General features: G+C 41.7%; 1 protein-coding gene across 2 annotated transcripts in view; it reads left to right on the top strand.

Annotated features, from left to right (window-relative positions):
• The window catches only part of RPRD1A (regulation of nuclear pre-mRNA domain containing 1A), a 51,408-nt gene that overhangs the window by 13,026 nt on the left and 14,370 nt on the right, over positions 1–24,012 (top strand). Inside the window, exons 2-7 of one of the 2 annotated variants that reach the window (XM_012932189.2) lie at positions 9,085–9,214; positions 12,867–12,973; positions 13,054–13,151; positions 14,395–14,521; positions 14,625–14,800; positions 16,341–16,430. In XM_012932189.2, the coding sequence (XP_012787643.1) occupies positions 9,085–9,214; positions 12,867–12,973; positions 13,054–13,151; positions 14,395–14,521; positions 14,625–14,800; positions 16,341–16,400 (698 nt within the window). In that variant the 3' untranslated portion in view covers positions 16,401–16,430. Of the gene's footprint in view, positions 1–9,084; positions 9,215–12,866; positions 12,974–13,053; positions 13,152–14,394; positions 14,522–14,624; positions 14,801–16,340; positions 16,431–24,012 lie in introns of those variants that run through there. The other variant, XM_004606077.3, reaches the window with a different exon arrangement.

Genomic DNA, 24,012 nt, shown 5'->3' with positions numbered 1-24,012 from the left:
GATAGATTGAAGACATCTGATGTGAAAGAGGCCAAATACTGGTTCATAAATTGTATGAGAGCATTTACATGGGAGTTCTAGAATAGTTAAATCCACAGGGACAGAGGGATGGAGAGAAGTGGGAAATGACTGCTTAATGGATGTGGGGTCTGGATGATAAACTATTAAACTAGATATAAGTGATGATTGTGTAACTATAAATACACTAAATGCTCCCTGAATGACATACTTTCATATAGTTCATTTTGTTAGTGAATTTCTTTTGATAATACAATGGTAGAAACATTGTACTTTAATGTCGTATACTTTTATATTTTTATTTTCTTACTTTTAGTCTCTCCTGTAGCCTCGATTGGCCGAGTCATCTTCTGTGTACCTTTCCCAAGTCTCTGGAAGAGTTAATTGTTGGTCCGTCAATTTTTTTTAAAATTGAATCACCTGAGATTGAATCACTGTGAAATACAGTTACAAAGCTTTCATGTTTGTGTGAATTTCAGTCATACAGTGATAGAACACCCATCCCTCCATCAGTACTCTTTTTAAACCTAATGCTGGTGGGGTGGCCAGAAGGCTGATAATGACAAGGGAATTTAGGTTAAAGTTAAAATAATTTTTTTTTCCAGTTAGCATTCTAAACAGAAGAAAGAAAGACACAGAAGCAGTGTGAGTGACAGAGAACGCAAGAGAACCCGGGAGAGTGCGCAGTGTACTCGTGCCCAAGCTGTACATACAGGAAGCCTGGGTTTGGTCCTTACTACCCTTGGTCCCCAAGCACAGAGCTGGAAGCAGCTGAGCAGCAGCACTAGGTGTAGCAACCAAAGGAAAGCAAAACCTTGTTTTTATGATAGTACAGTTTGTAACAGTTTATGACAGTGTAGTGTGTAGTAGATACCAACTTTAAATGCATGCAAAAATGATTTCCTGGGACTGGAGAGATAGTACAACAGGTAAAGTGCTTGATTTGTGAGCAGCTGACCTGGATTTAATCCTTGGCATCCCATATGGTTCAAGACTTGAGCAACACCAGCTGTGGTCTTTAGAAGCAAAAAAAGTTCTCTTGTAATCCTGGTTTCAAGAGATTTTATCAGTGTAGTTGAATTTTGTCGAAAATGTTTTCCGTTGCAATTGTGATTTTTTTTTTCCTTCATGTTACTTGCAGTGCATTGTTAAGATCTTGAGAGCTTGTTTGGAGGTTCTAGCAGGGGACCGCAGCTACTCGTATACCCTCGACCGAAGACCGGTCCGTCTCTATTTGGGGAAGGCCGTCCTCTTCGACCGAGTGCGCAGCTTCGGGAGGGACGCACTTGGAGTGGTGAGGCAGGAAGGGGACACCCGCCTAGCCAGCCAGATCAGCCGAATCAACCCTGGCGATCAATGGGGTGACAGATGTCGCAGCCAGATAGCCCTCACATCCGCATTGTTAAGATCTTGAATCATGGCATCTCTACCTTCTGTGCATTGCTCAGAATTGAACCCAGGGGTTCATACTAGTGAGTCACACCGCTGGCCCTTGGTATTTTTTTTTCTTTTGTTTCTTTGTTTTTTTTCTTTGACCCTTGGTATTTTCTTTAAGATTAAAAAGAAATATTTTCTTTCACACCCTTCTCTTCAATCCCTTTGTTGCTGGAGGTCATACACATTTGGTTAGGATACTTGAACACAGTCAAAAGTTACTGTTAGGATCTAAGACCCTGAAGTGTCAGGCACTGTGAGTGGCACTGGAATTGCATTCATGGCCTCAGACTTAAAAAGGGGATGCTTTGAATACCTTGTCCCCAACTCATTTAGTAATTTTTGTATGTGCTGCTAAATTCTCTTTATTGCATTTTTTTTTAAGGATAGTTGATATGCATTTCAAAAGAACTGCCTGTTCAGTTTCCCCTTTACTGTAATGTGTCTGGGACCCTGCCTTCCTTATGGGGGATATCAGATAGTGGGGTTGCACCAGTGTTTGAACTTTGTGTGGCCTCATGCTTACAGAGCAAGTGCTTTAAATTATCTTTTAGGCCAGCATTCCTGGTTTCTTATATATTTTATGAAGCTACATTAGCTATAGCTTCATAAAATCATTTGGGTTGTATTTCTGGAAGAGTTTGAAAAGAATTTTAAAAAATCTTTCAGGGCCGGAGCGATAGCACAGCGGGTAGGGTGTTTGCCTTGCACACGGCTGACCTGGGTTCAGTCACTGGCATCCCATATGGTCCCCCAAGCATGGCCAGGAGTAATTCCTGAGTGCAGAGCCAGGAGTAACCCCTGAGCAACGCTGGGTGTGACCAAAAGCAAACAAAAAAATCTTTCAACATTTGGTCATTTTGGGGGTGTGGTGGAGTGTTGGTTATTTGTGGTTCGACTCGGAGGCTCATGTGGTGCCAGGGATTGAACCTGTACTCCGTGGTGGCATGTCGTCTTCTTGTTCACCTGTCTGCCCTATAATGGCTGTCTCAAAGTCTTTGTCAGGCAATTCTAACTTGTCTCATCTTCGCTTTGGCATTTTTTGTCTTTTTTCGTTTAGTTTAAAATCTTTGTGTTATGACTCTTAAATTTTGGGGGGATGATTATGTGCCTTACATAATCCTGTTTTAGCTGGCACTCTTATGACACTCTCATGGGAGGATAGAAGGTACTTTTGTTTAGCTGGAGGTGATTTGCAGTCCTAGCTCCACTAGCACTCCAACCCATTGTAACGGGGGAAGGAATATGGTCCCTGGACTCCCGCTGGGCTGTGATGACTCCCCGTAGGCCACCGGTGATCTCACTCCACTTGGGAGTGCCTCTTGACTGTGGATGGGGGGTGCCCAGGCCCACTGCTTGCTTGTTTCCCCACTAGCCTCGCTTGGTAGGACTGGTATCGTGGGACTGTTTTCTCCCACAGATGGGTTATGGTCTACCAGCTTTCTGGCTTGCTAGGCTACTCGACGTGTCCTTGGGCTAGAGCAGGAAGGTTTTGGTTGGAGCCTTTGATATTTGCACTTGTCTGTAACTGTAAGTCTTACATATGTACACACAAAAGGAAAGCCTAGAACCTTTGGGTCCCAGCTTTTCCAGGCTACCTTCTCTTTTCTGTTTGTTTTATATATTATGTAATTGTCAGTACATAATAGGGGGAGGAATAGGGAACAGAACATCTGCTCCGTCTTCCCAGAAGTCCCTGGAAAACTGGTACTTCTTTTGAAATGGGGATAATTATTAGAAATGCCTGGCCTAATCTTTTCTCTTTGAATCTTTTTACCTTTGTACCTTGCCTTTGATTTTATAGAATACTTTCTGGTTTGTTATATTAGTATTTTAGCAAGCTTATTTTAGTATAACTGTTGTACACTAACTTATAACTGACTTAAAATATGTATTTCGTGGGGTGGGAGAGAGCTCAGAGGACTGGTGTACAGGCTTTGCAAGTAGGAGACCCACGTTCAGTCCCCAGCAATACACGGGGCCTTGTGAACCACAGGGAGTGACTCCAGCCCGCTCCACCACAGAGCTGTGAGTAGCCCCTGAGCACCCCAGATCCCACCCCTCATACACACATTTGTTGCAATGCTTAGTACAGTTGAATGTAAAGTTAATAACTGTAAGGGTCGTTTATCCCCAAGTCTATAAGTTGAGAACAATTTGTAAGGAATTTTGTTTCTTGGCCACACCCAGTGGTGTCTTTAACCCTTGCTCTATACTCAGGAATCTCTGTGGACAGATGGTGCGCAGGGAACTGTATGTGGTGCCAGGTATTGAACTGGAGTCGATTTTGTGCTAGACAAACATCTCAGCCCTTGTAGTGTCTCTCCAGTCCCAGGAAGAAAAATTTTTATCTTGTTGATTTCAACAATTTTGAAGGAAAGCAATGATGGTGGTAGTGTGAACTTTTAGATATTTATGTAGACAGTAAATACTTTGAAATTAGGAGAGTAAAATGTTGGCACAAGGATAGAAATGTATGTGAGAAAAAGAATAGTTATCAGGAGCTTCATTGTATATGGGAATTACTTAATTTAAACTTAAAATTCATGGAAGAAGGGATGGACTATTCAGTAATTTTTGTTTGTTTGTTCGGGGGCCATGCTGGCTGCTCAGGGCATACTCTTGGCTCTGTGCTCAGGGGAACACTCCTGACTCAATTCCCAGCACTGCATGGTCCCCCAGGCACCACCAGAAGTAAGCAATTCTAACTGGAGTAAGTGCTGGGATTAGCGCTCCGTAGGGAAAGTGTAGGATACTCAGACACTGTGGGGTTTTGTAACCTTTGTGGAATGGGTTGTCACAAAACAAAGAGGAATCTGTGTAATGGAGGTTTCCAGGTGTTTCTCCAAGGAACAAGGTGACTGGTGTTCAATAAAAATCATGCCACTTGAGGATGCAATATCCGGTGGGGGCAGATCACCTGGGAGGAGGAGGTGTGCTGAAAGGTGGTGAGTGTTAAGTATGAAGCCCTATCAGCAACAGTACAGTAAACCACAGTGCGAAAACATCTTTAAAAAAAAGGTCATCCTCACCAGAAGCAGTCTGGTGGGTGGGGGGCATTGGTGGAGGGAAGTGGACACTGGTGAAGGGGTCAGTGTTAAGTCGTGCTTCTCGGGGGTCTGTGTGTGGGGGTGCATGTTGGCCCTCAGTGCTCCCTCATGACACAGGGCCAGCCAGTAGGACAGAGGCACCTCAGGAAAGAAACTAGGTGGGAAGGCAGCCTCAGTGAGAATCGCTGCTCTGAAGGATGAGCTGGAGTGGTAATGAAGGGATGAGTGTGGAGGCTAGAGACCTTCGGGGTCTTTGGGTCATTTTAAAGATTTAGTATATTATGTGGAAAATAATGCAAAATAATGTAAGGATTTTAAAGGAAGAAGTGACAGAATCATGGGGCTGGAGTGATAGCACAGCAGGTAGTGCGTTTGCCTTGCACACAGCCGACCTGGGTTCGATTCCCAGCATCCCATATGGTCTCTCGAGCACCACAAGGAGTGATTGCTGAGTGCAGAGCCAGGAGTAACCCCTGTGCATCGCCGAGTGTGACCCAAAAAGAAAGAAAAAAAAAGAAGTGACAAAATCAGTACCTGGTGGATAATTTGAAATCTGAAACCAGAAATCTCAAGGGCTAGACAGCCAGTAGCATGAGAGCCTGACAGGAGTCTAGAGGGCCAGTGGTGAGAGACCCTCGCAGTAGAATAGTGCATGCCAGCTCTGCACTTTCTTTCACACCTGCTGCTAAGAAGGAGCCAGCTGTGTCTGGTTGGATTCTCTGATCAGTCTGAAACAGATTGAGTCCATTCAAGAACCTTACTTGATTATTCATTTTCCTAAGGACAGAATATTACTAAGTGTAATATCCGCCTTAAAACTCCCTCTCCACCTAATCGTGTCTTCTACTTTTCTATTAAAGAGAGAAATTAGGCTGTCTAGCAATTGTTAATACATTGCTATTTCAAGATAACTTTATTTCTTGAGTCAGAAAGAGAGAGACAGACATAGAAAGATTGCACTCATCTATGGTATATAGAATAACAGAGTGGGAGACTAACACCCAAGAACTGTAGAAATAAGTACCAGGAGGTTGACTCCATGGCTTTGAGGCTGGCCTCACGTTCCGGGGAAAGGTCAACTCAGAGAAGCGATCACCAACCACATTGTAGTCGAAGGCCATGTGGGGGAAGGGAGTTGCGGGCTGAATGAGGGCTAGAGACTGAGCACAGCGGCCACTCAACACCTTTATTGCAAACCACAACAGCTAATTAGAGAGAGAAAACAGAAGGGAATGCCTTGCCACAGTGGCAGGGTGGGGTGGGGGGGAGATGGGATTGGGGAGGGTGGGAGGGACACTGGGTTTACGGGTGGTGGAGAATGGGCACTGGTGAAGGGATGGGTTCCCAAACTTTGTATGAGGGAAGTATAAGCACAAAAGTGTATAAATCTGTAACTGTACCCTCACGGTGATTCTCTAATTAAAAATAAATAAATTTAAAATAAAAAAAAAGATAACTTTATTTCTTTCTTACAAGGCTTTCCTAATATTCACTCTTGTATATATGTAATATTATGTATGTATATATTTATATTTATGTTTATTTTTCTTGAATGTAAAGAGATTTCTTCTGGGAAAAAGTTATTTTGTGGGGTAAGGTGGGATGTTGGATCATACCTGCAGTGTTCAGGGTGTCCTCCTTGGTACTGTGCTAAGGGGCCACTCTTGATGGGGTTCAGGGTATGATAAGGCCCTTGAAGCTCAAAATCAGGCTAGCTGCCAAGTGGCTTCCCTGCTGTTTTAGGTCTGCAGTCCCCAAAATGTTTTGTTTATTTATTTATGTTTTGGTGCCTTTTTTTTTTTCTTTTTGGGTCACACCTGGCTATGTACAGGGGTTACTCCTGGCTCTGCACTCAGGAATTACTCCTGGTGATGCTCGGGGGACCATATGGGATGCTGGGAATCGAACCCAGGTCAGCCGCCTGCATGGCAAACGTCCTACCTGCTGTGCTATTACTCTAGCCCCCTTCTGTTTCTTATTTTTTGGGCCACACCTGCAATGCCCAAAGATTACCCTGGCTTTGTGCTCAATAATTTCTCTTGGTGGTGCTTAGCTTTCAAATCCAGGTCAGCTGTGTGCAAGGCAAATGCCCCTCCTGCTGTATTGTTCCTCTGACCCCAGTGTTCCTTTGATGCTAGCTATATCAATACAGTTTTTACTGTTTTTTATATTTATCATCACTGTGATCTATGTGCTCTTTTAAATTTCAGTCTATTTAAAAACATACACATACAAACCTGTATGATTAAATCAGACTGAGATGTTCTGCAGTAAGTCACATGAGTTGAAATCTTAGTCTCTTGGGCCAGAGCAATGCTACAATGCTACAAACGAAGCAGTAATATATTAACAATTGCTAGACAGCCTAATTTACCTCTTTAGTAAATAGAAGAGTAGAAGACATGTGTTGTTTTTTTTTGTTTTGGGTTTTTTTTTTGCTTTTGGGTCACACCTGGTGATGCACAGGGGTTACTCCTGGTTCTACACTCAGGAATTACTCCTGGCAGTGCTCAGGGGACCATATAGGATGCTGGGATTCGAACCCTGGTCGGCCGCGTGCAAGGCAAATGCTCTACCCACTGTGCTATCGCTCCAGCCCCTAGAAGACATGTTTATATAGGTTGAAGAGGTAGTTTTCACACTGATACCACCCTTAGTAATATTCTGTCTAGGAAAATGGGTAGGGTTGTTTGCCTTGCACATGTCTGACCTGACTTCCATCCCTTGCATGCCTTATGGTCCCCTGATCATTGCCAACAGTGATCTCTGAGTATAAAACAAGAGTAAACCTGGGAACATTGCTGGGTGTGGTCCCAAAATAAAAAACAGATGAAATCTTTTTTTTTTTATTTTGCTTTTTTTGGGTCACTCCTGGCTCTGCACTCAGGAATTACTCCTGGCGGTGCTCAGGGGACCATATGGGATGCTGGGAATCGAACCCGGGTCGGCCGCAAGCAAGGCAAATGCCCTACCCGCTGTGCTATCGTTCCAGCCCAGCAGATGAAATCTTAATCTTTTTGGGTTCTGGGAATTGAACTCAGGGCTTACATGAAGAATGAAAACCATGCAGGCTACCACTGTGAGCTGTAAACACCCCCTCCCACCCCATGTCTTTTCTCTTTCCCTTTCCTCTTTGTTGCACTGTTAGCAGGGGATGGGTTGTATAATTGCTACTGTGCATATACGGACTTGGCTGCAGTGCCTCAGGGTTTGGACACTTGAGGTGCTGGGGATCACAACTGCATTGCAGAGATGCTGGTGATCTACCTTTGACCCTTATCTCCTACTGTGCTTTCCCCTTCTCCCTCCCCCTTCCCCATGAACCCATGACTTTGCATAAGAGTGTAGTGAGTTAGGGGCATGTTTGTGTCAAGCTAAATCCAATTATTTAAGGCTAGATAATCCCGTAAGTGTGTGTGTGTTGAGGGGGTTGATGTTTGAACTTTAACCATTGCTTTCTCTAACTTGCTCTGTAACTTAAATAATTCATCTCATAAGCAAAAAATACATAATTGATTAAATATATATGTAATATATATTACTCTTGGAGAGCCCAGCAAACTACCGAGACTATCCGTCAGCATGGGCAGAGCCTGGCAAGCTACCTGTGGTATATTCGATATGCCAAAAACAGTAACGATAGGTCTCATTCCTCTACCCTGAAAGAGCCTCCTGTCGTTAGGAATGATGAGTAAGGAGAGGCTGCTAAAATCTGAGGGCTGGGAGGAATAGAGATATTACTGGTGCCCACTCCAGTAAATCAACAAACAATGGGATGTCAGTGATATGTAAATTTATTTTGCATTTGGAACTTTGACATTTTTGGGGGGTGGGGGCACACCCAGTAACACTCAGGGGTTACTCCAGCTCTGTGCTCAGGAATTACTCCTAGCAAGCTTGGGTGACTGTTGAGGGTTCCAGAGATTGAACCATGGTCAGCCACATGCAAGGCAAGCACCCTACCTGTTATACGATCTCTCGAACACTGGAACTCTAGTTTAACAAAAAATGGATTACTGATTTTTCATGGTTCTTGATTAAGACCATTATAGATTTAAGATTTATATTTATATAAATGCATATAAATATAATTTTTTATACATTCTCTCTTGGGGTGCTCTTCCAAGCAGTGCTTAAGATGCCCAGGCTCCCCCTCTCCCAGCCATTCTTGCCCATTCAGGCCAGTTTGAGGGCTCAAGGATGTGGGTACTGCTGGGACCACTGTGGTGGTGCTGTAGATTGAATTGGTTAATAGGATGAAATGCTACCATTGGAAATAAAGCTTGGTAGATTTATTAGAGTCCTCAGCTGCTCAGGTACTGAAAAAAAATTGTCTTTTTAATTGAGGATCTTGGATTTTTTTTTTTTTTTTAAAGTTTAGGGGTTACTCCTGGTTCAGCACCCGGGAATTACTCTTGGCCATGCTGGAGGGCCGGGCTTAGCGGGAGGAGGAGAGAGTGACATTTTAGGATGCTGGGGATTGGGTATGTGCAAGGCAAACACCTTACCTATTTGTACTCTCTCCAGTTTCCAGTTGAGGATATTTTAATTTTCTAATTTTCTTCTGATTTTTCTTTTCCAGCCAAACCAAACAGGAAACTCACTTTTCTTTACCTAGCCAATGACGTCATTCAGAACAGCAAAAGGAAGGGACCAGAGTTTACAAAAGATTTTGCACCAGTTATAGTGGAGGCTTTTAAGCATGTTTCAAGGTATGATAGTTGTTTTAAGTACTTGATAATTTGTTTTAAATATATAGTATGTCATTTTTCCTCAGGACTTGCTTTAAATCATTAAAATAATGGAACGTATTTGAAATTTTAATTTAAAAAAGTCTAGAAAATATCATCTGTAAATGTGTTAAATACTTCACGAGGAAAAAATATTTTGGTTTTTGGGTCACACCTGGCGATGCACAGAAGTTACTCCTGGCTCATGCACTCAGGAATCACTCCTGGCAGTGCTCAGGGGACCATATTGGATGCTGGGATTTGAACCCGGGTTGGCCACGTGCAAGACACGCGCCCTACCTGCTGTGCTATATTGCTCCAGCTCCAACGAGGAAAAAATATTTGGAACTGATTCTGATACGGGTTTTAGAAGTAGTTTAACCAGAACCTTAAGAAATGAAAAGCAACTGGTATGTTGAAATAAGCCATCAAGAATGAATGTTTTAAACTAAAATATTTTGTGCTTTAGAAACTATCTTTCAACTACAGTTTCAAGAAGAATTTAGTACCCGTTTCCCTTTTAATACTTCTAATCATTTTAAGGTTTACTAATGAGCATTTTAAGTGCTCTGTAAATATATTTATTTAAAATAATCATAGATCTGTTAAAATTTTGCTGCAGAAAATTTGTGAGGATAAGATCTTTTGTACTTTGTGGCTTGTACCTTTTGTTTGTTTTTGTTCGGTGGCCACACCCAGTAATGCTCAGCAGTTACTCTGGCTCTGCACTCGGGAATTATTCCTGGCTGTGCTCGGAGGACTCTATGGGATGCTGGGGATCAAATCCAGGTCAGCTGCATTCCAGGCAAATGCCCTATTTGCTGTACTGTCTCTCTGGTCTCAATGTATATCCTTTTTAAATACTTGTTTCTGCAGGTTACTTACAGGTATTTGGTAGATACTAGGTTACACTATTAAGACTGCTTACAAATGTCTGGAAGATTGTTGAGTAGACTTAAATCAATTTCTATTATAGAATTCAGAAGTGAAGGATTTATGTTGAAGAATTTAAAAAGGAAAATGCATTCATCACATCAGATGTCCTACAATTTTAATTGCAGTAGATATATTTTAGGGTGAGAAATAGAGCTCTGTGTTGCTTTCTAAAATATGTATAAACTAAGATACTATCTTACATCTTTTCAGCAATTGATGTTTCTTGAAGTTCAGTTCTAGGCCCTTTTCTGGGGTTATCATCTTCACTTACCCTTGTATACTGCCTATACTTAGTTGATTCTACATGTTCCTAGTAGTTTGTTGTCTATACCCTCAGTAGCTTAGTCTAATGGTCCTTCTCTACATTTGCTCTCAGTAAATGATAGTTCCATCTAATTAGATGTCCACACAAGAAATCTAGTATTCTTTTCAGCTCCTTTCTCTACCACTGCTTTGAACCCATATAGTTCTTTAATTTTCTTTCCATTCTATTACGGCAGTGTCAGTTCTGTATAATCACAGTAGCCTTTATAATCACAATAGCCTTAGTACTGTTTAGCCCATTAAGGGAAAATGTGGCCAGAGCTGAAGTGCTATAATATGCCTTTTTGAATAGTTCTCATTTACTCTTGAGATCAAGAATCTTCCAGTCCAGAGTAAAACTTAATTGCAGAACTTCCTTTATAGCTTTGTCTTACCTCTTTAAACTCCTGCATTACTTTTTGTTTGTTTGTTTTTTGAAGTAGGTTTTTAGGAAGGGGAAGAAAGGACAAAAAGTGGGAGAGAGTGGAGAGTCATGTGCTCAAGAGAGAGCTTGGGCTTCCCCAGAGATAGAGAAGCCCTTACATACACCCCAGCATTAGAAGTGAAAGCATGAGAGTTCACATCTCAAGAGGGGAGATTTGGTCGCCACATGTGCTTAGGCACCACATGTGCTCAGCCTTGTGGGCACAAGCAGTACATGGGCTCAAGCAGCATATGTGCCTCCTGCATTACATTTGTTCCACACTTGTAGTCTACAACTTAAATTAATTTGACCTTTTAGTTATTTTGTGTTAAGATTATTTTCACAAAGTGACTTAACCCTGAGCCAAGGAGTTATCACCTCTGCCTGTGCTCAGGGCACCATTGAGAGTCAAATGGGCATTGGATGTGTGCAAGGCAAGTACCTTAACCCTTGTACTACTTCTCTTGTCCCCTATCTTAACACTTTTTATAAATATTCCATCTCCATACAATTCAATTTTTTAAAAAAAAAAACATTTTTGGAGCCACAACTGGTAGTGCTTGGGTCTTGCTCCTGGCTCTGCACTCAAGGATTACTCCTGGTGGTGCTCAGGGTACCATATGGGGTGCCAAGGGTCAAACTCCAGTCAGCCATGTGTAAGGCAAACACCTAACCCACTGTTCTGCCATTTTGGCCTCTCAAAAAAAATATTTTTTAATTGACTGGCTACTCTATGCTAAGCCCCAAGAGTACAGAAGTTGATAAGACAAAGTTCTATATTAATGGGGTTTACATTTAAGCAGATGAATCTGATCATTAGAATGATATTAGTAGTCGACTAGTGGAAATATATTTTAATCTTGAAGTATTACGAAAAATAGTGTGAGTGATCAATTATAAAATGAAATGAAGATAATTCATGAATAATAATGAAAAATTGGGCAGTGACATTTGAACAGACTTTTATTTTTTCTTTTTGGGTCACACCTGGTGATGCACAGGGGTGTTACTCCTGGCTTTGCACTCAGAAATTACTGCTGGCGGTGCTCAGAAGACCATATGGGATGCTGGGAATTGAACCCAGGTTGGCTGCGTGCAAGGCAAATGCCCTACCCCCCGTGCTATCACTCCAGCCCCTTGAACAGACTTTAAGACATGATAAAACCATTTGACTAGGAGGAAAGGATTCTAAGATCGAATGCTTTACAGAAACGAAATCTTTATGTGCTAGGTCTACTTGAAGATCAGCAGTGTTGTCCATCGTGTCATTCTATCATCCCCCTTTTGAGCTCCATCTAGTAGCGCTTAGGGCCTTCTCCCAACGTTGCTCTGAGATGCTTCAAGCAGTATTTGGGGAACCATATGGTGTGTGAAAAGCATGTGATCTAGCCCATTGATCTCTCTCTCCAGCCCCCTTTTATGTTATTATTTTTTTATATAGAAAGGTTTATTGGAAAGTAGAAGGAAAAGAAGAGTTGCTTTTAGGAAAAGGAACTTTTCCTTTTTTAGGAAAAGTCTTATACCAAATTTCTTTCCCCAGCTGGGGAGGGACTTAGTGTAAGATTAAGTTCTCCTTTATATTCCATAAGATCAAGAGTTCTCTATTATGCATCTTTATGTTCTCGTCTGTGACAGTTAAAGGTGACAGCTGCCATAAGTTTTCATTTGCATCTTCTGTGTCAAGTATACTGCCTTGATCAATTAATATTTGTTAAATTGTAAATCTCATCTACTAGAATTACTCATTAGCCTCATATCCAGCCCTCATTAGGTTAGATCTCTTTTTTATAATTTTATTTTTAAATTGAATAATAATGAGAATATGTCTGCCATGATCACTTCACCCCTCCTCATCACATAGTGGTGCTCAGTAAATGGTTGGACAGTTTATTTTTTCAGGAAATTAGTGTCTCTTAGGTATTTAAAATCACCATTACTTTTTCAATATTATTGTTAATATTTTTTTTTTAGTGAAACGGATGAAAGTTGTAAGAAGCATCTTGGGCGAGTGTTATCCATTTGGGAAGAAAGATCTGTTTATGAAAATGATGTATTAGATCAACTTAAGCTAGCTCTATGTAAGTACATACAATCTTACATTGTGATATATTTGTTAAAACATTCTTTCATTGAAATTTCAAATATTTTCTTCTTTCAGATGGTGACAAGAAACCTAGGAAGCGAACTTATGAACAGATAAAAGTAGATGAAAATGAAAACTGTTCCTCTCTGGGATCACCAAGTGAGCCACCTCAGGTAGAAGTGTTTTTCTGTTAAATGACCGAAGTTACAGATTGAACCTGGGTTGGCTAGTGGCCTCCATACTTTATTAATTTTAGTGTTTCTGTAGGTATGAGACAGAAACTAGGTGAATATCTATTTTCTGGTTTAAAGTATGGGGCCAGACAGTAGTACAGTGGATAGGACTGTTGGCTTACATGCGGCTGACCTGCCTTCATTCTGGCATCCTATATGGTCCGCTGAGCACTGCTGGATGTGGCCCTCAAAGCAAACAAATAACAAAATGTAGTAATTGCAGATCATATGTCAGGAAATCATGTTTTGCCAAGAAAGAAGTTTTTTGGGGGGATGTGTGGGGTGCACACCTGGTGGTACTCAGAGCTTACAATCACCTACCTGTAGTGGGCTTGGGCTTGGAGGACTGTGGAGTGCTAGGGATCAAACCTGGGTTGGGCGCATGCAATGCAAACGCCCTACCTGCTGTACTGTTGCTCTGGCCTTGAACATACTTTAAAACCTTTATTTTCCTTGTGTATTAATTAGATGAGGAATGGATTCTGGGGTCTGGAGCAATAATGCAGTAGTTGGGCACTTTCTTGTTATGTACATGCCTGACCTGGGTTCAATCCCAGGTATCTTATATTGTATCCTGAGTCCACCAGGACTGATCCTTGAGTGTAGAGCTAGGAGTAAGCTCTGAGCACCAGGGCATAACCCAAAATTAAAGAAAATTAAAAAAAAATTTTTTTTAAAGGAAAAAAAGAAATGGATTCTGGTAGACTCTTTGTTGTGATTGGTATTTCTCTTCCCCCAATATCCAATTTAATACTTAAATTTTTTTCATATAAACTAATGTAATGAATATCTCATACACAAAATGTATAATGTATTCATATACTCCTGTCTTTCTTTACTATAACTATTTAGCGTGTAAATCACACTTGATCTTGGCAAAAAGACTGAGAAACGATGGTGGTGTATTAATCAGACATATCATTTTCAATATTCATATTATTGTTTTGTACATTATCTGTCTCCCCCAGGTAGTTTGAACTCCCAAAGGACAAGGACTGTGATTAGTAAAGATTGTTTCTTTATTAATATTTAAAAAGATAGATTATATTCAAAAGTTTATTTGAAACTTAGGGCTAATAAATAGCCTATAAGGATTAAGGGTCTGAAATAAATTTCAGGTTTTTTTTTTTCTTTTTAATTGAAGTTCTGTTTACTCTCATTCTGAAGTTGTGTAATGTTTTAGACTCTAGATCTCGTTAGAGCATTGCAAGATCTAGAGAATGCAGCGTCAGGGGATGCAGCAGTTCATCAGAGGATAGCTTCTTTGCCGGTGGAAGTCCAAGAAGTTTCCCTGTTAGATAAAATTACAGGTAAGGAAGGAAAATGGAACTTGGAATTAGGGGGAGATGGGTGGTAGTTCTTAAATTTTTTTTGTTGTTGTTTAACGATCTCACTGTCCTGTGCTTTTCTTAGACAAAGAATCTGGAGAAAGACTTTCTAAAATGGTAGAGGATGCTTGTATGTTGCTGGCAGATTATAATGGCAGATTGGCGGCTGAAATAGATGATAGGAAGCAACTCACTCGAATGTTAGCAGACTTTCTTCGCTGTCAAAAGGAAGCCCTTGCTGAGAAAGAGCATAAATTGGAAGTGCGTAACCTTTTTCTTCTCTAGTGCTTAATTTATCTTTTGCTAGGAATTTTAAATGATCTTAATGTTTCTGCACATCTTGCAGGTTTTTTGTTTGTTTTTGGGTTTTTGGTTTTTTTTTTTTTTTTTTGACACAGACACTTTTTAGACTGTGACTCAGGTAAGTTTTTTAATTTTAAAGTTATTCATTTGAGAGTTCAGTAATAGTAATTTATCGATTTTAACTCTTCAAAAACAATAGTATTAGGAAAACAGCAGTTGATATAAAGTTCTTGTCAATTATGGTTAACCATGGTTAGATTTAGTTCTTGTTCTCAGTGTATGTAGTCTCTTAGGTATACATTTAAGAAATAAAAGAATTTTTGGCCTTGGAATTTGCTAGTTAGCTCTGAGATTTCTTGCCCCATCAGTTTTGCTCCAGGTCAGCCTCAGATGATTTCTTTGTTCCATCCCTGTTTTAACATGTTCTCACCCCCTATCTTGGTCCTCACATACACCCTTAAGCAGAAAGTAATTGATAATTGATACTGTTGATGAGAAATCAGGACTTTTAATGGTTACAACACAGTCTGTCTCTCTCTCTCTCTTTCTCCCCCCCACCCCCATCCCTCCCTTCTCTTCCCCTCATCTTCTCCTCCCTCCCCTTCTCCTCTTCTCTCCTCTCCTTTCTTCTCCCCTCTCTCCTCTCTGCCTTTATCAGGGATGGGTGAACCAGGTTTAATTTTTAAAGTCTTGCTCTCAGGGCTAAGATGATTCTCAAGCCCAGCATGTGTGAGGCCCAGAGTTTGATCACCAGCACTGTCTGACACCCACACGCTTCCTCTCCCCCCACCAACAAAACAAAACAAAACATGGTGTGGCCCTGGTGGCTCCAAACACCACACTGCTAGCTGAGCACTGAATGATTCAGCCTGCTCTGCTGGGCTGAGCATTAGCATTACCAGGACTGACTCTTGGGCCTCTCTAGCACTTATTGAAAAGATCTTTCATTTAACCAGTTCTTGTTGAAAAGGTTTGCTGCTATAGCAATTTCTTACTCTAGTGATATATGAGAATTTCTAATTCCCCTGGATTCTTTCATTAGAGACAGCTCTTAGTAAATTTGTAGGAATGTTATTTTGCTGCTCTTGTTGAGTTGATTTTATCATTCAGTGTTTATTATTTCAGCAGTGTCTAGCTGTACCAAAGATAATTGCTTTTCTTTGCTGTGAGAGCAACTGTTTGATTAAGTATCACCAGCAAACTCTCCTGCCCCAGATTCTTCGCCCTTAGTGTAGTGATTCTCCTTTCCAGTTGAGTCTGCCTGTGTGTATGTGGACACCCTCAGTTCAGTTCAAGATGCTTTAGAAATCATTCACCTCCATGCAGGAAAAGGATGAATTCGATAGTCAGTTGTCAGGTGTTTGATTTTTCTGACAGAACTTTAATATTAATGTTTTGTTTTATTGTTAGCAGAATTAAGGGTAAGTAATTTCATGCAATTTTTTGTCTCTGGGCTTTTGGTATGGTTACTTTAACTTCTATTGAGCTTCTGTTGCAGGTATTGGACATGGGCGTATCTTCTAATGATGTCTTCAACATTAGCATATTTTCCTGCTAAAAATAAATATCAAACTCCAAAGCCTGTATTGTCTCATGTTTTTGAAAATTGATAACTAAAACTTTTTATTCTGCTGAATACTGCTTTCTCATTTACCTTGATATCACTGGTTACAAAATAATTTATATTAAAAATGAAGATGTAGAAAATAGATTAGAGTCCCCTAGCCCTCTTAACCTCACCTTTCTAGCAGATTTCTTGGCTGACAGATGTAGATGGGAAGGCTGATAAAAGTGATATGAACATTTTGCCATCTCTCATGTACTATTCTAAGCACTTCACACCTGTCAGTCCATTTAAACTTAATCCAAGAATTGACTTGCAGTTTTATAGATAAGGAGCTAGAGACATGATGCTTAAATAACCTTTTTAAAAATTTATTTTTATTTATTTTTAAAATTATTATTATTTTTTTGCTTTTTGGTTCATACCCGGCGATGCACAGGGGTTACTCCTGGCTCATGCACTCAGGAATTACTCTTGGCAGTGCTCAGGGTACCATGTGGAATGCTGGGAATTGAACCCGGGTCGGCCGCATGCAAGCAAATGCCCTACCCACTGTGCTATTGCTCCAGCCCCTTAAATAACTTGCTTTATTATGGTTGTAGAACTAGCAAATTATACAGAACTTAGTCTGCCTCTAAAGATGCACATTTACTTCTGTTTTGGGGTAGGGGGTGCCCACACCCAGTGGTTCAGGGCTTACTCTTGGATCAGTGCTCAGGGATCACTCTTGGTGGGGCTCAGGGGACTACATATGGTGCCATGAACTGAACACTTTGGTTGGTCACCTGCAAGTCAAGTGCCCTACTTGCTGTACTATCACTCTGGCCCCCTGATTTTTATTTGAAGACTTTTACAATAACAAAAGCTCAAGACCTGTCATAATGTTTCAGCTTACTGTCATCTCATTGGTTATCGCCATCTTGAAATAGTGTTCTAGGCACTGTTTCCCCCTCTCTTCACACCCCTGCCTTTTTTGGGGGCCACACTCAGCAATGCTCAGGGATTACTCCTGTCTCTGCACTCAGGAATTCCTCCTGGTGGTGCTTGTGGGACCATATGAAATGTTAGGGTCTGAACCGGAGTTTGCAGGGCCCTACCCACTGTACTATTGCCCCACTGTTTTGTGGGGGGCGGGGGTCTTATAGTGCAACTGAATCTTATAAAACTTAATTGTTTTGTTTTGGGCCATACCTGGCAATGCTATTGTTACTCCTGGCTCTATACTCAGGATTCACTTCTGGCAGTGCTTGGGGGACCATCCGGGGTACCAGGATGAAACCTGGGTTGGCCTTACGCTTTTTGAAGGGAAGTGCCTTATCTGCTGTACTGTATCTCTGGCCCAAATTATTTTGCTTTTAAATATATAGGGTGGTACTTAAATTTCTAAAGACCTAGAGAGTTACTCCACAGTATTCTTTGTAAATCATTCTCTCACTTTCTCTTCCCTGGCAGTGCTCGGGGCTCATTTCTGGTGGTTCTCAGGGGATCATAGACAGTGCATATTATCCACTGTTCGTTCTATCTGGCCCCAAAGATTTTCACTTCATGCCCAATAAGTAGGTGGTATCACTTTGGAGTTGAGACTGAGAGGTCAAGGCTCAAGGCTTACTCTTACATCAGCTGTAATACCAAATGGCTTTTGTTTATTTTTGGTTTTTGGCCTACCCCCAGTGATGCTCAGGGTTTACTGCTGGCCCTATGCTCAGGGATCATCACCAATTGGTTTGTGGCAATTCGCGGTGCTGAAAATGGAATCTGGGTTGACCACATGCAAGACAAGATACCACGTGCTCACTGTGCTATCTATCTGGCTTTCTTATCAAATAGTTTTTAATTTTGGTGTTTTGGGGGGAGGGTAGTGGGGGACCGACCCACAACTCCTGGGATGCTCAGGAGTTACTCCTCATGGTGCTTGGGGGTCCATTAGGGATGCTGGGTTGGTTATGTGCAAGGCAAGTGCTTTACCCCACATACTATCTCTCCAATCCCTCATAGTTTTTAGTTGTGCATCTTTATTTTTTAATTTTATTTTAATTTTACTATGTTTTTAGTTGTGCATCTTTAGACATCAACTCTGATGAGGTAGTGATACTGTTAATTAACATTAAAGGACCAGTTTCATTTTTGAAATGAAAACCATCTTTGCATGATGCTGAAGGAGGTCAGTTTATATCATTATTTAAATAATGGAAACTATAGGTGCTTCTTTTTTTTTTAAAATTTATTTATTAGTGAGTCACAGTGAGGGTACAGTTACAGATTTATACATTTTCGTGCTCATTTTTCCCTCATACAAAGTTCGAGAACCCATCCCTTCACCAGTGCCCATTCTCCACCACCAATAAACCCAGCATCCCTCCCACCCGCCCCAATCCCATCTTCCCCCACCCATCCCCCAGTGTGGTGGCAGGGTATTCCCTTTTGTTCTCTCTCTCTAATTAGGTGTTGTGGTTTGCAATAAAGGTGTTGAGTGGCCATTGTGTTCAGTCTCTAGTCTACATTCAGCACGCTTCACCCTTCTCCAGAGTGGCCTCCAACCACATTTTGCTTGGTGTTCCCTTCTCTATCTGAGCTGCCTTTTTCCCAGAATGTGAGGCCAGCTTCCAAGCCATGGAGTCAACCTCCTGGTACTTATTTCTGCTATTCTTGGGTGTTAGTCTCCTACTCTGTTATTCTATATTCCACAGATGAGTGCAATCTTTCTATGTCTGTCCCTCTCTTTCTGACTCATTTCACTTAGCATGATACTTCCACTTATATGCAAAGTTCATGACCTCATTTTTTTCTAACAGCTGCATAGTATTCCACTGTATAGATGTACCAAAGTTTCTTCAACCAGTCATCTGTTCTAGGGCACTTGGGTTTTTTTCAGATTCTGGTTATTGTAAATAACGTTGCGATGAACATATGAGTGCAGATGTCATTTCGACTATACTTTTTTGCTTCTCTGGGATTTATTCCCAGCAGTGGTATTGCTGGGTTAAATGGGAGCTCAATTTCTAATTTTTTGAGAATCATCCATATTGTTTTCCAAAAGGGCAGAACTAGTCGGCATTCCCACCAGCAGTGTAGAAGGGTCCCTTTCTTCCCACATCCTCTACAACAGCGGTTGCTTTTGTTCTTTTGGATGTGTGCCAGTCTCTGGTGTGAGGTGGTATCTCATGGTTGTTTTGATCTGCATCTCCCTGATGATTAGTGATGTAGAGCACTTTTTCATGTGCCTTTTGGCCATTCGTAGGTGCTTTTTTTTTCAAGCTTTAGGCTATCGTTATGTTTCTTAAGCAGATAACATTTGTTCACTGCATGGGTTTAATTTAATTGATCTAAGGCTGTCTCTTCTTGTATCTGTCTGGGCCACAATTAGGCCTCCTGCATGAGAAACGTGGACTTCAGCTCCTTCATCTTTTGTCTCTTTGACCTTTTGCTAGTTTCATTAGTTTTGTGCATTATATCCTAGGGATTGAGGTTAGTAAATTTACATTTGTAAACTCAGTTTTGTAGGTTGTTTTGGAAATCATCCTGTGCTGTCTGGAAGCTGAAATTATCATGTAAACTCTTAAGTTTTACTTGTTTCTCTTAGAAGACATTAATGAATAGATGTAATTTAAATTACAATTACATTTTGATATTGATATTTTTGGAAAGGGGCAGATAGAGATTAGAAATTCTTCCTTAAAACTTTTTGTTGCTCAATTGTGATTACCCATTCATGATGTATTAGTCATAAAGAAGCATACTTTTTATTTTTTTTTTTCTTTCTCAACATCCGGCAGTGCACAGGAGTTACTCCGGGCTCATGCACTCAGGAATTACTCCTGGCAGTGCTCAGGGGACCATATGGGATGCTGGGAATCGAACCCGGGTCAGCTGTGTGCAAGGCAAACGCCCTACCCGCTGTGCTATTGCTCCAGTCCCAAGAAGCATACTTTAAAAAATTCCTATTTGTATTATATAAATATATGTATACGTATCATAAGTATATGTATTTGTGTATACATATGAATATATATATTTGTATCATAATTATAAATATTTTGTGTTTTAAATTACTAGACTTCCAGAGAAAATTGGAGGTTACATTTTGGTGGCTTTTGAAATAAAAACCATCCTTCCAAGTTCTAGAAGTCAGGACAGAAAAGCTGTCAAGTCTTTTTTAAATCTTTTTTAAAAATCTATTTTTAATCTTCTGCAGTGCTAAGTCAGTATAGACAGATGTACGGTATTTGTTCCTTGTGTGGGTTTGGTTGAGTCCGTCTAAGTCTGTTTCTTCTGGGGTCCCTTTTGCCCACACCTGGGTCTCCCGTGTGAGAAGCGTGAGACTCAGCTCCTTAGTCTGCAGTCTGCCTCCTGGCCCTTCATTCTGCTCTGTGCATTGTCGTTAGTCTAGTAGTATTACAGAGAATATCCTGGGGGTAGTGGTTTGTTAATCCTTGATTGATTCTCAGAAGTAGACTAAAATAGCTGGGTCAAAGAGAATATGTGTTCCAGTGTTGATAATAAAATCAAGCTTTCTAAAAGCTTCTGCCTTTTAAAAAATAATTTGTTTTTGTACCACACCTAGCTGTGCTCAGGACTTCCTCCTGGCTCTACTCTGGGCCACTACATGCAGTATCAGGATCAGATCAGTGTTGACTGTACAAGGCAAGGGCCTTAACCCCTGTAGTCTTTTTCCAGCCACCCTTCCCTCTGGCCCCCTTAAACAGGACCACACCTTAGCAACTTATGCCTAGCAGTGTGGGGTGGTGGCTGGCCAACATGCCATTCCACACGTCAAATTAACTCACATGCTAAGCATGCACTGCCCCTTGAATCAGTTCAGGTTCTGCCTTTCTGCCTGATTGTTTGCAGGGCATAGGACAGGGGCTCCAAATGCTCAGGCCCTGTGGGAGACATTTCTTCCAGCATACATGGATTCTGTGCTTTCGAGCCTCTAGGGCGACACCCAGCTTGGCTTGGGGGATCATTTGGTGCTGGAAATCCTGGAATTGTCTGTGTGCAAGTCCTAGGATGTAAGACTCGCCATTGGATTTTGTGATGGGAAGGTGTGATGTCCTCCCAGCAGTGCTCAGGCCCCAGGGCCAATTCTGGTGATAGCAGGTATGGCACTTGATGCTGATTCCTTTGTACCAGGTGCCACCCGTGCTGACTGAGTACCGTCAGGGCCATACCCATCATGCTGGCAGGGGAGGGCTCTGGGTTCATACACCTCATGGGAGTCTGGCTGAATAGGGCCGCTACCTGCAAGCTGTGCTCTGACTCTTTGAGCTTTCCCTCTGGCCTCTCAGCGGTGCATATTCAGGAACCTAATGTGTCAAATATAGATGTCATTAGCTTATCCCAAATTCCTCAGATTAAATTGTTTTGGGGGCATAGCCAAGTGCTTAGGACTTACTCGTGGCTCTGCACTCCAGAGTCACTCCTGGCTGAACTCAGGACAATATTGGGGTGCTGGGGATTGAATCTCAGTTGGGCACGTGCAAAGCAAAGACTGTACCTGCTATACTATTGCTTTGGCCCCTTCAGAATTTTATTGGGGATTCATAATTTGTTTTATTACTTGTTTCATTTAAAAATTTTTTTTCATTTTTATATTTTGAAAGATTCTTTTTTGGTTTGGGGGCTACACTTGCCAGTGCTCAAGACTTCCTTCTGGCTCTGCACTCCTGACAGCCTCAGGAATGCTAGAGATCAAACCCAGGTTTGATGCAAGCACCCTTCTCAGTGTAAGACCTTCCCACTCTTTTTTTTTTTTTGTGGTCCATCTTTTGAAAGTTCTTGACATCTGTATGTGATGGTTTTCCCTCTTTATTCATGTGGGTGCAGCCATAGCAAATTGCTTTATGCTTTGGGGGAGGGAGCAAAAGGGAAAAAGTCCACTTTTACATGTAAATGAAAGACTTTTTGTTTCTTATTAGAATAGGCATTCTAGGTCCTGCATAATCACCCCTGTGTATTCTGTCTTGATTGTCAGTAACTAATTGTGTCCTCTCAATTCTTACATGACTATGCTCCAACTTATTTCTTAAGAGGAAACCCAGCTACCATGCCTATTTCAAACCTCCAGTACTGCAGTTGCAATTTGGGATCTTAGGTCAAACTCTGATATGGCCTGAGGTCATATTCCAGAGTCTCTGTCACCCTCATCCTGTGCCAGATCACAGGCAGCAGGTACTCAGCTCATGAGCCTGTTCCTGGGTTAGTGATTTTGCTGGTGGTGTCTAAGAGTGTCTGGAGTGTTCTGCTTCCTCCTGATCTTGACTTGGCTGTTTACATTCTTTAGTCGCCTCTGCAAGTCCTCTTATCACTTCCCAGGCACTCCATATGGTTCTCTGAACACTGCCAGGGGTGATTTCTTAGTGCACAGTTGTAAACCCTGAGCACTGCCAGTGTGACCCATAAACAAGCCAAGACAAACCAAATAGTGGACTGCTTGGGGACTGGAGGCCTTCCCTGTGGCCTACCCTGATTCTGTCCCTCTGCACTGCCAGAAGTGATCCCTGAGCACTGTCGTGTAAGCTCCCCCCATCCCCCACCCCACCCCTCCAAATCTATGTTCAGAAACTGTAGATTGTAGAGCTATAGCTGAGCTTTTTGAGCAAATTCGGTTCTAAAATTATTTCAGCCGTTTGCCCTTTTATTCTTTTCAGTAGAATAATGCTTTAATAAAAATGTTACATGAGCATGGGAACAGTATTCAGCAGTTATGTAAGGATCAAATCGAGAAGAACCACAGTACTGCCTTTTTTCTTTTTTTTGTGTGCTTTTTGGGTCACATCTGGCGATGCACAGGGGTTACTCCTGGCTCTGCACTCTGGAATTACCCCTGGTGGTGCTCAGGGGACCATATGGGATACTGGGATTCGAACACAGGTCGGCCGCATGAAAGGCAAATGCCCTACCCACTGTGCTATCACTCCAGCCATACCACAGTATTGCCTTGTGGAAGAACTGGAGCTACAAATGGGACCAGTCTCCAAGTTACTGGTTCCTTTTGCTTAAGCAGAGAAGAATTTGAGCTGCAATTATCCTGCTACTCTTTCCTGGCGTAGTAATGAGATGGTAATAATCTTGTAGAGAGATCATGATTATAGAATTTATACACATAAAGTAATTAGCACCCTGCCTGAGGCCAGGGAAGTGAATAGTAAATCACTTGGTTACTACTAACCTGAGAGTTCTTAGGAGTGAGGTGAGATGGAGAGGACAGGTTGAGGCCACATGTGAAGCCACTGGGTCAGCCTGAGCTGATATTTGTAACAGTCCCAAAGAGACAGGTCTTGAGGCAGCTTGGGTGAAAAGGAGTGAGGGAGGTGGCCTTCACATCTTGGCCCCTCCGGGCATGGGTCAAGACAGGCCCCATAAGGCAGCCTTTAAACTTGCCTGGTTTGCTGGCCAAGGCCCACAAACCAGTCTCCAGCACCCAGATTCCTGGGGGCATATGCTTAGGCTGCCTGATGCTCTGCAGGAGAATGGAAGCCCTGACCTCCACCCAGGTTTCCCAGGGATGAAGCCTTTCCTTGAATCTTAGGGGGAGATTAGTAAAGCAAAATCGTTTTTCTTTTTTGGTTTTTGGGCCACACCTGGTAGTGTTCAGTACCCTTGGCTC

The sequence above is a fragment of the Sorex araneus genome, chromosome 2 (assembly GCF_027595985.1).
Source record: "Sorex araneus isolate mSorAra2 chromosome 2, mSorAra2.pri, whole genome shotgun sequence".
Lineage (NCBI taxonomy): Eukaryota > Metazoa > Chordata > Mammalia > Eulipotyphla > Soricidae > Sorex > Sorex araneus.
Note: the sequence above shows the minus strand (reverse complement) of the source record. Positions and strands in the feature narration are given on the sequence as shown.